Source organism: Haliaeetus leucocephalus, unplaced genomic scaffold, assembly GCF_000737465.1.
Source record: "Haliaeetus leucocephalus isolate CR32 unplaced genomic scaffold, Haliaeetus_leucocephalus-4.0 Scaffold184, whole genome shotgun sequence".
Taxonomy (NCBI): Eukaryota; Metazoa; Chordata; class Aves; order Accipitriformes; family Accipitridae; genus Haliaeetus; species Haliaeetus leucocephalus.
In genome coordinates, this window is record NW_010972620.1 from 11,423,674 (window position 1) to 11,440,153 (window position 16,480).

General features: G+C 54.1%; 1 protein-coding gene across 1 annotated transcript; it reads right to left on the reverse strand.

Moving 5' to 3' along the window:
- Nucleotides 1-4,272: 4,272 nt before the first annotated feature.
- On the reverse strand, nucleotides 4,273-16,339 carry CPN1 (carboxypeptidase N, polypeptide 1). Its single transcript, XM_010564883.1, has 9 exons — nucleotides 16,112-16,339; nucleotides 12,855-13,051; nucleotides 12,019-12,174; nucleotides 11,357-11,539; nucleotides 9,707-9,818; nucleotides 8,836-8,975; nucleotides 8,436-8,535; nucleotides 6,422-6,540; nucleotides 4,273-4,545 (listed from the first exon to the last, which is right to left on the reverse strand). The coding sequence occupies exons 1-9, from the start codon at nucleotides 16,332-16,334 to the stop codon at nucleotides 4,414-4,416; spliced, it is 1,362 nt and encodes a 453-aa protein (XP_010563185.1). The 5' UTR covers nucleotides 16,335-16,339; the 3' UTR covers nucleotides 4,273-4,413.
- Between the last annotated feature and the right edge of the window lie 141 nt (nucleotides 16,340-16,480).

The following is a 16,480-nucleotide window of genomic DNA, read 5'->3' on the forward strand; positions in this document are numbered from 1 at the left end:
GGACGGGATGGAGCTGCTGCGCGGGCGGGGCCTGGCCCGCAGGCTGGGGAGCCCGGGGCCTCCGGGGGACATGGGGACATCCCCCTTTGCAGCACCGCTCGGCCCCAGACTGCGAGGCAGCCCCCCCGGCGGCCCGTGGGGACACCCCGACGTGGCGCACGCTGCCCAGCGTGGGGTGCCAAGCGCAGGGACATGGGGTGCGGCCACCCCCGTGGCCACCGGGCTGGGCACAGCACCTGCGCACCATGCACCCGTGCTAGGGTGCTAGCAGAGCACCCAGGAGCCCCGCACAGAGCAAGGCAGGCAGCTGCCTACGCAAACCCTCTTCGACTTCTTCCCCCTACAAAGCTTGGCCGCCTCGCAGACACGAGCAGTGCCGGGGCTCCCCTTCCCTGCTGTTCCCTTCTCCTGGGAGTCTCTCGCTGCCTTGCAGGCTTCAGCTTTGGCAGCAGCTGACGAGTGGGTCTACACTGTCCATCTGGTGAAGTTTTGCTGCTAGGAGCTGGCTTGGCGGCTTAAGATACACCGTAAGATTGTGCCAGAGCACCAAGATGGAGAAAAACAAATGGCTCCCCAGCAGAAAACCCTATCAGGCAGGGCCAGTTTGTGCATCGCACAGGGGTCGGGCACACCAAGTACAGTAGGTCCTGCACTGGTTTTCCTGGCAGGCCAAAAGAAGCCTCTATGCCCCAAGGGATACCATCCCTCAGCAACATGCTGTAAAGCTCAGAGTCACTCAGCCCCCAGAGCACTTATCACTGTTTGGCACTTGTTTGTGCATTTAGCTACACTTCTCCATAGCAACCACCCAGATCCCAGTTTGGCGTGCCGCCAGCAAGGATCGGGGTGCGCAGAGCAGGTCTCATGTACTGCTGTCAGAGGCGTGTTAGTACGTGCACAGGCTGGGCACCGACTCTCCGTCTGCTCTCCTGAGGCAGGGACCCGCGCTGCTGGTACGGTATGATGCCTTTGGCAGAGGGCCTGAAGCTGCACAGGGAGCTGGGTGCTCTTTTCCCCGCGGCTATGGATGCTTGTATGCGGTTTGCTGGAGCTGAGGAATGGACTCCAGCCATTGCCACAGGGCTCTAGATGATGTCTTCTGACCCAAAACTTCTGCTGTTCTTACCTGCTGAGACAGGTTTTGAGCTTTTTTCATCATCCCAAACCCTCCTACAGCCTTTCAGGTCACTGCCATGACAAACTCTCCTGTGCTGACATCCCCAGCAAAGCTGCCTCGCTCTTCTTTGAGTTCAGCTATTTGTATCTTCCCTTTTTCTGCCTCGTCCATGCCAGCCACAGAAAGCACCATGCATCGCATGCACAGAGTCTCACCTGCCCTCCCCACTGGGGTTTCTGCTTATCCCAAGATCCTCACAGTTTTGCTTGTAAGAGTTTTGGTTCATTATTCTGGGCCTGGCTTCACTTTGTTTGCATGTCTCTCCAGTGTCTGCATACAGTTCTGGTCCCCTCATCACAGGGTAAAAGAGAATGGAAGAAGGTTCAGAGGCAGGCAGTAAGGATGCTCAGAGGTATGGGAACAGACTGTACAGCGAACAACCATGTAGGCTGGGACTCTTCAGCTTGGAAGAAGGACATAGGGTGGAGGAAGAGGTCTATGAAATCATGAGTGGCCCAGAGAGGATGAGGAGGATCAACTGTTCACTGTGTCTTCTGACACAAACCTGTCAACTGCTTTTGCCTTGGCTGGAGCCTCAAAAGAACGTGAAACCACTGTGCTGCAGATGTTACGTCCAAAGGTTTAACACCGTTTTTAGCCCACGCTTCTTGCAACACTGGGGCTAAGTTCATGGCAAGCCTTTGAGAGGCGTGCTTAGGAGAGTGCTGCCTCAGAAACATTTTGTAACCATGTTTTCACGTGGAAAGCTCGGCCATGGCCAAGTGGAGCTTTACCAAACTGTTCAACACAAAAATATTCAGAGCTGGGAGGAGAATGAGCTGGACAAATCCCAGCCCAGAGAGAGAGAGTCCTCCACAAGGTTGTATCTCATAGGAACCCTCTTGTAGGGGAAAAAGCTTGCAACTGAGACCAATTTTGCTGCTGCACTGCCAGCCCCACAGCAGCCTGCGAGGGTGAGTGACGTGGCCTCCTGGGCTGGCTGTCCTGTTCTAGAGAAGTCCCCCTCCTCCGACTCTGCCCTGGAAAGTAAGGGGAACTGAGATGATCCTACATTTTCTAGGACCACAAGAGGGCAACATGAGAGCACCCTGCAGCCAGCAGGCTCAGCAAGGCTATCCATGACACTCCTGGAATGTGGGATGGTATGGGCAGCTCTGTGCAGGCTGAGCATCACCCTGTCCAGGGACTGCCCAGCTGAATTAGCCAACTGAAGGCTGCTCCCTGGGAGCCCTTTACTTGCTCTCAGCTTCATACACATCCTCACAGGTGAGCGGTTAGCTCAGCTAGCTGAGCTAGTGCCATGATTGGGGGCAGCAGTATCTTCCCACACATGGGTTGGACATGTGGCGACAGCAGACCCTTCTGCATGCTGTATGGGGCCAGGCTGTGGGATGCAGGGTGGCCTCCCTCATCCTGCCTGCACGTCCACCAGGAAATCTTTTGGGTGAATGTGCACTGACATGTGGCTTCAAACAGGAGCGTCCAGCATCTGGAGTGATGCTGCTGGTCTTGGCCAGGGGAAGAGGTGTTAAACCACACAGGAGTTTGAACATCTCAGCCACACCATCCTTTTTCACTTCCACCACCGACAGATAAAAAATTAGAGAATCTGAATTCGGCTTTGGTTGTGAATGTGAAACCGGCCAGTGTCTCCAGCCCACACTGGCCTCTGCAGGCTGAAATCATTCACAGCCATGGTTAAGTGCACTACCATTCCTGGCACTTTCTTGCAATAGCCTGTATAAATACCCTGTGAGGGACAGTTTGCTCTGCCTTTCCAAGAACAGGCATGACAGAGAAAGAGCTTCTGTTAGCAGGCAGAGCTACAAGATCGTGTGTGTGCTGCTAGGGCTGAAAATGCCACTAGCATCTTGTAACAGAGACAGAGGAGGAGGTGATGGTGAGGGATGAAGTGCAGAGTATTGCTTATGCGATAGGGTGGTAGAGGTTGCTCACATGAGATGAAGAGATGTTTGCAAAAGAGGAGGAGCAAGGGGATGTCTGGGAGATACTTTCTGGACAGGCTTGAGACAGAGAGAGAGCCAGTGCAATGGAGGGCTGTATGGGGGAAATTGAGATAACCAGCCAAGGAAAAAGAAATTGCTGGGGCGCAGTGGTGGGACTGTTTATCGCTCTGAGTTATTTATTTTCTCTGAAGAATGCTAGAAAGGTTTTGCCTGCTTAAGATATTTTTACCATGGAAATAACCAGCTTTGTTTCCACTCTTGCTTCCACTCCAAACACAGCCTAAGCAGCATTTTAAGGCCCAGCCTGTAGTACCCCACCTCACTGAACTATGGATCATGTCTTTCCTAACCCAATTACAACTCACATGGCTTGTGCTGTACCTGCACAGCACACTGCTGGCATCAAGCATCCACACTTCCCTGTTGCACATGGACAGGACCAAGGTTCAGGGTATTTGTCTCAAAGGAACATCAAATCACCTGTCCTGCACTCCTACTCATGACCAGTTGTCAGACCTCACCTAGTTGCTCCTATGCTTCAGACTACGAGTTTGTGTTGGCTTCAGTGAGCCATCTGGTTTGGGTCTGAAGACATAAGGAGATGGGATAATCCTTGGCTTTTCCCAGTGTGTATCATTTCAGCCTGTCTGACTACAAATAATCCAAACCAGCTACCAGAAAGTCCCATCTGCACATCAAGATAAATTTGACATCAGCCACGAGATGATCTTGGACCACCATCTACCAGTGCTGCATCCCTACTTGTGGTGTTGCCAACCAGCGATAGCTGTGCTACATGTGGGACAAACTGTGTTCAGAGCTGGTCACATCACTGCTTTAAAACTGACCTTCCCCTAACTTCAGGGTCTACAGGCAGCAAGTGTCCTTACCTGAGGGAGAAGCATGGCACTTGTACCCAGGTGCCAGGATTCACGTGCCCAGCTTTTGAGTGCAGCAATCAAAGACCAGGGCCTGGATTCACTCTCCCTGGTATGCACGAGTGTCTGGGCATTTCACGTGGGCTGTAGCAACTGAGTCCAGGAGTAAAGGGAGCAGAGCTCTCTGAGATGGAGCGAGTGCAGGAGAAGAGCTCAGCAGCTACAGACGCACTGCCCGGGGAACTGCAGCCCAGGCACATTTTGTTGTGAATGACTTCACGATTTGCTCAGGGATTAAATACTTCCTTGTTTAATAACCTAATAATTTGGGCTAGTTTCATGCTGGACTGTTGGAAAGTTCACTGGCTGGAGTCATCAGCCAGGCCTTGTATAAAGGGTTTCCCCCAGCTCTCAGCCAAGTGAGCCATCCTCATCTTTGGGTCCCCCGGCGGGTGGCTCTTGGCACTACCTTCTTCTGAAGGGCTTTGTTGTTCATGCGTGTGCCTGAGGCTTTACGCTCTGGGGCCTTCCTCACCACATCTTGTTTGAGCTGGAAATGCACCTGGAGAAAGAACAAAAATAACTGTGTAAGACCGTGTGTGCGCTCTGCTGGCTCAGGGGTCTGCAGGACCTGCCTCTGCTGCTAGCCTTCGAAGCTGACTCTTGGGCCAAGACAAGCAGTAAGGGGCCTCAGCCAGTGTTACGATACAATGGGAACTCAGTTCTTAAATCAGCTGGAAACATTTTTTTTTCCTGTGGAAAATATTGTACCAACAATCAGCTACATTTCTTACGCAGAGAGCTGCTCCTGTGGCAATGTGATGTCCTAGGATGGTTTAGAAGATGAGCTGTGAAAGGCAACGGATTGAGCTATGCTCTTTCTTCATCTTTTCTCACCAGAAAGTAGAGAAATAGCATTGCTTTGCATCTCTCTGAATATCTAATACACAGGCTGGTTTAGGACAGACAGTCCTTTTTCAATTGCAGCCTGTTAGCTGAATCCTGCTCAATCAGTCTTTCAGCAACCAGTCCTTTCAGTACATCCAGGCAAAAAAAATCCAGGAAAGAAACCTCCATCCACTACAGCCATGCAAGCAGGTACAAGAGAGAGAAGGGGACAAGGAGCGTGCAGGACACAGCATCAGATAAATAGGGAATGGGGAGGCTATACAGAAAGGTGAAACTGGAATGGGCCTGTGTGGGCTTCCTGGGGGAGGGATGGGGTGAATGGTGAGTATGGGAGGTGCTGCAGGGGACAGGAGAGCTGCTGTGAGAGGAGATCTGCAAAAATCATACCATCAGGGAACAAATCAGTCTTATACAGTAACATGGTAAAAGGAGAATCTATTTTAAAAAGGAAAGCCAAAGAGCTGGGTGCTTAACTGAGCAAAACAAAGGCTAGGACTGGGCTTGACAGCTCCTTATAAATACATCAGGGAATAAATACCAGGGAAGAAGAGGAGCTATTTAAAGCACAACATTGGCATAAGAACAAATAGGGATAAACTGACCATAAATAAATTTAGGACGAAAATTAGAAGTTTCTAATCCTGAGAAAAGGGCAGCTCTGGAAGAACTTCAGAGGCTGGGTAGGGTGGGATCAAGAGAGGGAGGGTGGGAGAACCACCGCAGTGTATTTATGGCAGAGCCTGACCAGTGTACATGCAGTGAAACAAATGATGTGCCAGGATGCCGCAGCCAGGGGGTTCTTGCCGGTCCTTAGAGGAGGCTGCATCTGCAGTCCCACCACGTTCATAACGCAACAGCAGGGGCAGGAATCACCACCCATTGTTTTTATAACCAACTTCTAGTTGTCCGGCCTGCCCTCAGAAAGGCGCTGTAGGGACCACACTGGTGTCAAGAGCACTTCATCTCCCAAAGGTGCTTGGCTGTTCTTTGTTGGCACCCAGTTCCCATCTGTCTTGGGTGCTCTCAGCAGAAAGAAAGGCAGACTTCAGCCTCTTGCTACGAGTCTGATAGCGTGTTTGGTCCCAGGCAGGATGCAGATGGTAGCAGAGCACTGAAACCCACGGAGCCAGGGGGATAACGGAGCCTGAGGGAACAGATGCTGTCTCCACATCATCACGTCCTGGAGAGTGGGAAGGATGGAGGGAGAGCTGAAGAGCAGCAGCCCCAGCCAGCCAGGGGCTCTCCCCATGGCCAAGAGGCAGAGGGACACAGGAGCTGGCACGGCAGCCCAGTGCAGCTGTGAGCCCTCAGTAAGGAATCGAGAGGCACATGGCATTGCCTTCACCCTGTCCCTCTCTGTGAGCTGCAGGGAGCCCTGTGTCTGCCAAAGCAGACAGCCTGGAGCCACTGGCAATGCTCTACATCCCATCTCCTTTCTCTACTACTCACTAGACATCCCCCACTGCACTTCTTTCTCCCTGGGGTGAAGACATTTTGAGACATCCTCGTGACTATGTAGCCTAACTCACCAATGAAGGTGCAGCTGGGCCCACTGTTGTTGTCACCATCTGGGGCTGGTACCCCTCTGCAGAGGCTGTGACAGTGTAAGTGCCAGGCAGCAGCAGCCGGAAATAATCTCCTGTATCACCTGGAACACAAGAAGAGAAAGCACTCAGGATGCACGCGGAGAAGAGCAAAAGGTATTCCAGTAGGTTTTGCCGAGTTTAATTCCTTGAGGATGTGTAGCCTTCAAAACCCAGGCACTTTTTGGCCTTCCTTTCAAATCTGCTGGCTACCGCAAGGCTGGATTAACATTGGTAGACTGCAAGTGATGTCTCATTAGTGCCACTGAGTAGAGGTCAGTCTGCAAGTAAATGCCAAAAGAAAGGGGATGGTACAGCAGTGTTGGCTGTGCCTGTGCAGGGAGGCTGCAAATCTGAGCACTCGCCAGTCAGATGACAGCAGACCTGACTGGCCTTAGGCAATCTCAGCTCCAGTCTGACTCCTTATGCATAACACAATTTCTAATTCCTGTCATATAAAATTCTGCCACATTTGGGTTATCAGCAGAGTTTTAATTGCTCATCAGCTCAGCTGCTCCCTGATTCTCCCTGCATAAGGAAGCCCCAGGAGCACTCTGATGGACTGTGTACCGGTGTGGTTAGGGACAGCCAACAGTGAGGCAGCAGCACATTATGAATTACTTTGACAATTTCAGTATATTCCCATCTATGAAACTGGATGGGTATTGAAAATTTGAGTAATCATTGCAGGCAGCCTGCAGGCAGCATTAGGTGGGGCTAATTGGTACTAGTGAGACACACAAGTCAGGGGCTTCCAAGGGAAAACAGGGAGGGTGGCTGGCAGGTCAAAGGGAATAATTTTCTCCCAGTCCTGGGGAGGCTGCCCTTGAATACTGTGGCCAGTTTTGATGCCCCCAGATCAAAAGAGATGTGGGAGAACCAGAGCTCCTGACCCATAGGGAGAGCTCAGGCCCCACAGGGAGAGCTGGAGGAGCCGGAGGGGGGGTCTGCTCACAGCCGGCAGCTACTTGAAGGGCAGCTACAAAGGTGATGGGGCCAAACTCCTCTGAGCAGTGCCGGGCAACACAAGGACGGGCAGCAGCCATAGTTGGCAGCCTGGGAGCTTCAGGGTGGATCAGGGATCACAGCTTCACCTCAGAGGTGGTGGATCCCTGGCACAGGTCAGCAGAGAGGCTGTGAAATCTCCATCCTTGAGGGTCAGTGAGAATCAGCTGGAGGGAGCCATGGCTGATCAGAGCCAACATTGGAGACAAACCTGCTCCAAGCAGGAGGTTGGACAGAAGACCTCAGAGGGCTCTTGCAGCCAGTGCCTCTGTGACTGCGTGATCTCTTGCACAATCCCCTTTCCTATGCAGGTTGGCATAATAAGTGCCAAATACTAGAGTGCTACTGAGTCACAGACCTACGGCCAGAAGGAGTTGTGATGATTTCATAGTCTGACCTCTGAAGAGCTGGAATATCAGCTATTTTCTGCAGCCAGTCTGTAATGCCTAGTCCAGTTGGAGGAGGGTGTTTATGAAAAGGAGGTTAAAATCGGCCAGCAAAGGAGAAACCACCACAACTTGGATAAACTGAAGTGGCACTTCATTCTCAGTCTAAATTTGTCTGGCTTGAACTTTCAGTCTTTCATTTTGTTCTGCCATCGTGTCCTTTGCTATCAACTATTTCAGCTCTGTGTAGATTCAGCTTGAGTAGATTATTCTCTCAATTTTCTCTTTGGTTATATACAAATGTATTTTCTCCTCTCTCAGATAAAATAGGAGCTGACTTTCTGAAGTCCTTTACAATAAGATTTGCATTCCAGTCCTCACCTCTTGTTTTCCTAAGCCCTCCCTGGTTCCGTGTGCACAGGCACATTTCTTGCAGCTAACTTTTGGGATGCAAACCATGCTGGCCACACATATTATAGCCTCGCCTACTAATCTCCTCCCACATACCCAGATAGCCTCCGAGAGGCTGTATCCAAAAGGGACAGCATGCAAGGGAACTGACAACCCACCAGAGGTGATGTCATGGCTGATTCCCTGGACAGAAATCACTGCTCCTGCAATGCCATTGTTGTTCTCGTCCGACACCATCCCTTTGATGCCCTGGTGAACCTGCAGGGAGGGAGACAGACTGCTGGCTCAAGGACCCTCCTTTGCTCAAGAGGGTATTGCCAAGCACCAGAGGAGGGCAGAGCTCTGGGGACAACCCCACCTTTCCCCATACCCTTGGTTCTCCTGATTCTCCCCAGCAGAGCCAGTTTAGGACACAACAGCCTCCCCAAAGGCCACCAACTAGAGCACCCAGTGAGCTCCACGACCACCTCCCTTCCACCCCTCGTGCCTACCAGTCCCCTACCATCAGGGCCCATGGGGGCCTGCAGAAGGGTGTAGGTCTCAGGACTGCCCCCTTACCTCTTCAATGAAAGCAACAAGGGCCTCCCGGTTGGCCATCCACTGCCGCTCCAGGTCCTCCTCGGGGGGGAACTTATTGCAGCTCAGCTCCAGGGTGATTTCAAAGCAGTTGGTGTAGAGGTAATTGAAGTCCTGCATGCCTGGAAGAGAAGAAGAGCCTGTGGCCAGGGGAACGCAAGGCTCCCTTCCCTCCCCGCTCCCGTGTCCCAGACGTCCTGGCCCCTGTCTATCTTCCACCAGAACCGTCCTGCTTTCCCTCTTTGCTCCGCAGGTGCAGCCTCCTCCCTCCATGACAGCATGACTAGAGCCTTCTCCCTCCATGCAGCCCCCTCCCGTTTTGGTTGCCCAACTCTCTCCTTCAGCAGGATCATTCACCACTCTGCCTTCAGAAGATCAGGGAGGTTGGGTACTGCAGGGGCTATGTATCTCTTTCCAGTCTCTCTTCAATCTTTCTTCTAGCCTAACTTGCCGATTTTCAGTTTTGTCATTGTGCCTTTTTTAATGAGATTTTTTCAGAAGCCAGCAGCTACAAGAAATGTCTTCCCTTTGGTCACAGTTTTGGGCCTTGATGGAGTTACGCTGTGGCATTTTCAAATACACTAACAGATTAATGCTTCCTTTGTCCAGCAGCACACAGCAGGTCTCTGCAGACCTCGGCTATTTCTGTGGCTCTTTCCCAAGCCACTTCCAGTCTTCCCAAGCCATTTCCCAGTCTGAGATGCAGACACCAGAATGGTGTCTAGTAATGGGCACAGTGCTACTGCCACAGCCCTTCCCCAACCCATCCTGTCCCGAGGTTTCTCATCTATCCCTTCACCTCCATTCAACTCAACACCTTGCTGTGGGTGGTGCTCACCTGCCCAGCCCTTACCTTTGCTGAGTGAGTACCAGGATGCCCCATTCGTGATGCCATCAGCAAAGTAGTCCCCGCAGTTCCAGCCACGATGCATCCAGCCGTGGGCGTACGAATAGGTCTTGGCCAGCTAGAGAAAGAGCAGCCGGTGGTCGCAGCTCCAGCACCGTGCAGCTAGGGACCCTGCCTGGCTCTGGGCAAAACATCCTCCCTCCCACACAGGCTTTGCTGGGGAGCATGAGAGGGAAGTCAAACAGGAGTCAGCTCCTGCATTTTACTGCCATGAAATACAACACGAGGTGGCCAGGACCTCTATGAAATGTAGGCAGATGAAGATGGAGGAGGAAGAGCAGAAATCTGGTAAGCTGGGGATTGCTGAGGGCACAGGTGGCTTCTGCCCTGCTCCTGCTGAGACGAGAGGGAGCGGAGGGCACCGGGCCCACACAGGGGCATCCAGCCCCATTGGTGCTGACCCTCCCTGCCAGCAAATGGCACTAACAGGGGGAGAAGATATGCGAGGAAAACTAACCAGTATCAGTCTGGATGCAGATACCATATATATCAGGGGAATTTGGATTAAGAAAGAGTTTTGGCAACTTCTGGTTCTAGCAACCGCTTGTTTATTGCCCTTATTAAGGTTATTGCTTATTTTTAGACAAAAAGGCAGGGCTAAAATTGGGCCATTGCATCCAAAGCCTGTCCTTTGCGTAAGACACAGTTTAAGAGAAACCGGTGTTTGCATTTTCTAATGCAAACTCTATACCCTTGTATTATGGTTCAGATGCTGGTGTAATCTCGTTCTGTCAGCAGGAAAACAGTTACTTCACTACATTTCTGACTTCTGAGGCTATGTGGGTATCATTAGCCTACGCCCCAGACTGCAGCCTCTCTACATCTGGGTCCGAGCACAGCCCTGATCCCAGCAGGTCCTGGCAAGCCCCTGCACAGCCTCTGCTTCCAGAGAAGGCTGAACTCCAGCTCAGACTTATTTTTCTCATTAACTGTTCTAACGCAGACTTGCTTTTTCTTGTGCTGGGTATTTCCTAATGGAAGCAGTGACTGAAGGCACTGTTTTCTGGGACATTTTAACAATGGAGAAAAACCACTGGCTTTAGCTAGTGTTAGCAGGATCAGCAGTACGGACCGATACGTTCCCTGATGTCTGCCTAAGCTCCTGGTGCTCTTTTTGTTGTATTTCTTATTCTTCACCATCTGCAAGCCCTGCTAGGCACCCACGTCCCTTATCCTGCTCTCAGCAGACCCCCAGCCAGACCCTGCCACCTCTCTAGGAAAAAAACCCATATACATGCTACGATGGTGCAGCAAAGCTGGGGGGCAGCCTCCAGCTCTGGAAGAGCAGAGTGGTACTGAAGACACTGGTGGTACTGGGGTTATGGGGAACCCAGGTAGGGCACGGATGTGGAAGGGGCTCCTGAGGGTTAAGACTGGCCTGTCTGTGTGGTGGGACTGGCTCACAGTGGGACTGCCCTGACCTGGCTCATGAGCCGATGGCTGGCAGAAATGCCGTAGTCTGCTAACAGTTATTTCCAACACGTTTCTTGGCTCGGCTCCTGCATCAGGCAGTGACCAGAGACTCCCAGCCAGCTCTCGCACGCTGCACCCTGCCAGGGCTGTGGGAATGCCCTCGCCTGCTGGGGCCATGCTCACCTTCTGAAACAACTTGTCGTCTGGGGTAGGTGTGTTGACCGTGCGCCGGTGGCTTCTGAACCGCTGGTCCTGGGACTTGTCATAGGGGTAATTTGCCACCACCGCCCCACCGTGCAGATTGGCCGAGAGCACAAAGTTGTAGCTGCTGATCCACTGGATCACAGCCAACGTCTCCGGCTCCACCTGTGAGGAGAACATGGACAGGGACAGGGAGAAGAGCTCAGCCACCTCTGGGCCAGCTGCTGCCCCACGCCGGGCTGCGATCGGTCACATCAGACCCTGCCCTGCAATGTGCCTGCTTCAGCCCTTGCAGCTTCCTCCGTTCTCCACTGCCACCCCGACACGTAGAGCAGGCTCCTCCTGTGCATACCCTGCTACAGCTCTCCCAGCACAGCCCCAAAACCTGAGGCACAGGTGTTAGCCAGCACGTGCCACCTCCTCTGCCCTGTGCGTTGCAACTTTCCACCCAGGCTGGCCATGGTGCCACCCTCTCTTCCTGGCAGAGGTGCCAGCTGTGATACGGGACAGGATTAGATTGTTTCTCTGCATGCAGAAGGCACAGAGAAGGAGACAAGCACTGTGCAAGGCAAAGGACAGTATATTTGCTTGCATGCTGAGCCACTCTAAGATGCTGTCACCCTCACAGCACCCCAGACCGGTACCTGGCTTTTCCAGTTGTCAGGCAGCGGGATGTGGTGATTTCGCCCGTTGATTTCCCCGCTGTAGTACATGAACGTGTTGAGGTCAGGGAAGTTACGGTTCAAGTCCACTCCATTGGCGTTGTTCCTCCCCGTCAAGTACCCATTGCTGTCTGGGCCCTACGGGGCAAAGGTGCATCACAGGGGTGAGTACAGGGTGGGCGCAGGCAGGCTAGGTGTCAGGGCGGCAGGGACCGGCCGTCGTAACGGCGCTTCGGTGCCTTTGAGTCGCAACACGCGTGTTATTGCTGGCAGGAGAATAAAGAGTATTGGTACTGACAGGGAAAGTCAATAACAATATCTTCATTTTCCAGGGTGACAGAGCAAGGCACAAACCAAACAAACAATTTGCCTCAGCTGAAAGAGCCATGAATAAAATATCTCCCCGAGGTCTAGCAGTACAAAGGAATGGGTGAAGTTTTGGGGGGAACTAGAGGGCTTCCCCCCCTGCCCTGTCCCTCATGTCCCTGTCTGCTCATGACAGTGGCATTCAGCTGCCCCTTCCCCAGCCTGGGCCAGGGGATTTGCAGTGACCCTCCTGTGACAAAAAACTTCTGGGGAGGGTAAGACAGGTGTAGAAAGCCTCTTCCATCATCTGCCAGGGCCACCTGTGGCAGGACACACAGCACGAGCCCTTGGCACAGGAGATGAGAAGCAGTGACACCGGCTGGGGGGACAAATTTGGCAGGGCATGGAGAGGAAGGATGCCCACTCCCCATAGCCATCGTGAAGGGGATCCCACAGGGATTTGAAGGGCTTCTGCCCCTACCCGGCTGGAGGAGGCGATCACTGCCTGGTACCTGCTTGGCAGCGACTTCGTACCCGTCGGGGTTCATGGAGGGCATGATGTGGATGCGCGTGTCATGGATGAGGTGGGTGATCCGCTCGTTGCCCCGGCGGTACTCCTCACACAGGAACTCGGAGAGCTGCAGCAGCAGCTCACGGCCCAGCACCTCGTTCCCATGCATGTTCCCGACATACTTGAACTCTGGCTCCACTGGAGAGAGCAAGAGAGTCACACCATCAGCCAGGGCTGGGATGGGGGGAAAAGCCAATTTCTACTGCAGGAAGCCCGGTCAAGCCCAAAGGACCCCCAATAAATGGTGTGAAATGGCTCTTTCCCCTGGAAAATGCAAACATCAGTGAGGGAGAGTGGCATGGTTCTCACATGAGCTCCCCTGCATTTTGCCCCAGCATCCCTGGGAGCAGCTCAGGCTCTCCACTGGGCTGCTGCTCGCCTTCGGAGCACACAAGAGGATGTATTTGGAGGTGGTTTGGTCTCACGCTGGGGAGAGGCAGCACAGAGGGACCGGGGAACACCAGCAGGATTGCTGCCGCCCCAAGCCCTGGGGTGCAGGGGCCTCCCAGCTCTGCAGTGGGTGGCAGTGGAGGGGACAGGCCATTTCTCCCACCTCTGCCCTTCACAGTTTGCTGTCAGTGCCTCTCACCAGCATGGCACATTTCTGGCTCTGCATGCTTTAAGGAGCTTTTCATTACTCTGCAGGATAAAATCAGTCCCTGGCTTGGGGCGAGCCATGCTCTTTCACTGGAAGGGCATGGTTGCCTCTGGCTGCTGCCTGTTAGCCCCTGACTCCCGTGCTGGTGGGAGGCAGCAGTGGTTTCCTCTCTCCCTCCCCTTTACCTCCCTCCAAGGAGAAGGTTTAGGTGCTTCCTCACCCTCAAGGGACAGGGACAAGAGTCTGGAGAAACCCTCAGTGACTGAGTTGAGTATGGATCAAACTGTCCCTCAGGCAGCTTTGTTATGAGCGAAAACGTCTCTTGCCACTGACTTTTCTAAAATGAGGTCTCAAAATACAGACTTTGAGACCACAGGCAGACAGTGCCTGGAGCAGGACTTGCTGCTTTGCTGATGGAGAGGCAGCACACACACGAGGGACGGGATATGCTTTCGCAGAGGGTCTTTTAAAGCAGTTTCTTGTGGGAAAATAAAATGTCCCATTGCAGGCTGGAGTCAGCACTGGTAGGATGAGAGACACCAGAATAATTCAGTTAAAAAGGGAGCCTGACTTTCACATGGAGGGGTCAGGAAAAAATAGTGTGTCTTTACAAACATCGGCTTGCCAGAGCTTGAGACTCCCATTGCACCGTGAGTTTTCTGGCCACCAGCAGTGACCAGACTCACACCGGCAGTGTGCAACCCTGCTGCCATGTACAGTGTTTGTCAGGATCCCTGGGGCAAAAGGCACCACAGCCCCACATCAGGCATTTGCTGCTTCCAAAATCCCCTGCGCCTTTGCCGCGTGGGAAGGAGACACCGCATCCAGACATGCTGAAGACAGATTCTAAAAAAAATTCTAATTTTGGCAAAAGGTTTTGCTTTTCCATATCTCTTGATTGCTGTGCCTCAGTGCAGGACACCACAGGTGGGCAACATGTTTTGACCTGGTTAGATTTCAGGGACATGAGAACTGATTTAATTAGGATGAGAACTGATTTAATTAGGTAATCCAGTTAAAAAAACTATAAAAATGTCCTGGGGATATGTGCAGCCTTTATTTAAAAAAATAAGGTCTCAGCAGGGATTCTCCTTCTCTGCTTTGTTCGAGTCTGCAGCAGGACTTGTCAGCCTTTTTCAATATGCAGACCCCTAAACATTATCCACGTGGACATACAAGCCCTAATTACTGCACGTAAGCCCACTGACTCCAAGCTTGCTTTTCGGAGTTACTTTCCGTGGCCTTTAAGGGAATCCACAGTTTCCCGAAGTCCTCATGCTACAAGCTGAAAGTGCCAGCCTGAGGGTGACCCATGCTGCCCGTCTGGGGCAGGGGAGATCTCGGTCATCCCCTACGGCCCTTCCAGCTGCTCTCCTGTGTTTCTGCAAGTCTAAAATCCAGTGTTGTGTTACCAGTGCCCTTTGCTCACTCCTTGCTTTGAATCAGCCCCTGATGTGCTGTGGAGGTGCCCGAGGTGTCCTGAGCGCCGTGCACATTTCCCTGTACCGAACAGGGCTGGCGCGGAGGCGGTCAGGGTGGGAAGCCTCCCATCCCGCCTCCCGGCCCCCCTGAAGGTGATACTCCAGGCCGCAGGAGGGGAACAGCATGCCCCCCGTGCAGCACGTCCTTGGGCGAGCTGCTGCCAGGCATGGGGTGCTGTGGGGTTTGGGGGGGCTGCTCCGCTGAGGGGGGCACAGGTGCGGGTCCCGCTCACCCCTGCAGCGCTGCCGGCAGTTTTCCACGTGACTAGGCTGCCTGAACTTGTCAGCCCCCGCGTTTAACCACACCAGCCAGGATCTGAAAAAGCAAAAGATCCTGCAAAAAAGGAGGCAGAGCCCTGTTCGCCTCTGCGGCCCAGGGGCACAAGTCGGGGAAGAGAGGGAGCCCTGTGTGCATGCCCCCAGCCTGGAGAGCCAGCTGGTCCCCTCAGCCCCCCAGGGGCACCTGGCTGCCAGCAAGGTCTGGCTCCGCGGCGTCTCCGTGCCGCACAGGCAGCAGCTCCGAGGGCCGTTGCTGCCAAGGCTCCGCAGGGCCACGTGGCAGCAGGTAGAGGTCCCCGAGACGAGCCTGTCACAGGGGCCGCACGGCCTGCGGGGCTGCGGGAGCCCAGTGCCCGCTCTGCCGGAGTCCCCCGCTCACTGCCCCCCTGGCTTTGGGGTCTGGAGGAGGAAGGGCCGAACTCTTCCCTCCTGCTGCTATCCGGCAGCAAAGGGTGGAGGGTAGCTGCTGCCTCTCCCTGCCCGCACAACGCTGTTTTGGGAGGGAGAGGTTGGCAGGGCAGGTGGGGTGCTGGGATGCACTCGCCTGGGTTCTCGTGTTAGCTCGTGCTGAAAAATCAGAGCTCCGTCCAAAGTACGCACCCGGGCCGCGCCGCAGCTCACGCGAGCACAGTGCACGCGTGTGGGTTTTGCGCGCGCGTCCCTGGGCCGGCTGCAGGGTCTCTGCCGGAGCTGGCACCGCCTGGCACCCGGGCATCGTCGGGAGTCCTGCCTGGAAAGGGAGATACCCCCCGCCCTGTGCCCCAACGGCGCCGCGTGGTAGGGAGCGTCGTGACGAAGCCCGGCTTCTCCGAACCGCCGTCCCCGTCCCCCCGTACTTACGGGGCTCGTGGATGCCCGGGTAGTCGCTGAACTCCAGCACGTAGAGGTGTCGGCCCTCGACGCTGCGGCCGATGCTGTAGATGCGGGTGACGTAGGGGCACTGGCTCTGCACGCGGAACAGGGCCTGCACCATCTCCTCGTAGCGATGGTGGAGAAAGCTGAGGGCGGCCGCCCCCTCGAGCAGGAGCAGGGCTCCCACGAGGGACCGCAGCCACCGAGCCATCCTCCCGCGGCGCCGGGCGCCCAGACCAGCTCCGAGCCCCCGTCTCCCTCCCCGCCGGGAGCTTAAAGTGCAAACTCCAACCAGCTCTTTCCAGTTTCCGAGTGCCAGCCCCTTGCACCTGCGGGCGGGGGGCGGCGGGGGCGGCG

Coding starts and splice junctions, on each gene's coding strand:
- CPN1 (XM_010564883.1), bottom strand. CDS start 16,334: ATGGCTCGGTGGCTGCGGTCCCTCGTGGGAGCCCTGCTCCTGCTCGAG. Junction 12,175..12,854: donor ACGAAGTCGCTGCCAAGCAG/GTACCAGGCAGT, acceptor TTTGCCCCGTAG/GGCCCAGACAGCAATGGGTA. Junction 8,536..8,835: donor TTGTTGCTTTCATTGAAGAG/GTAAGGGGGCAG, acceptor CCCTCCCTGCAG/GTTCACCAGGGCATCAAAGG.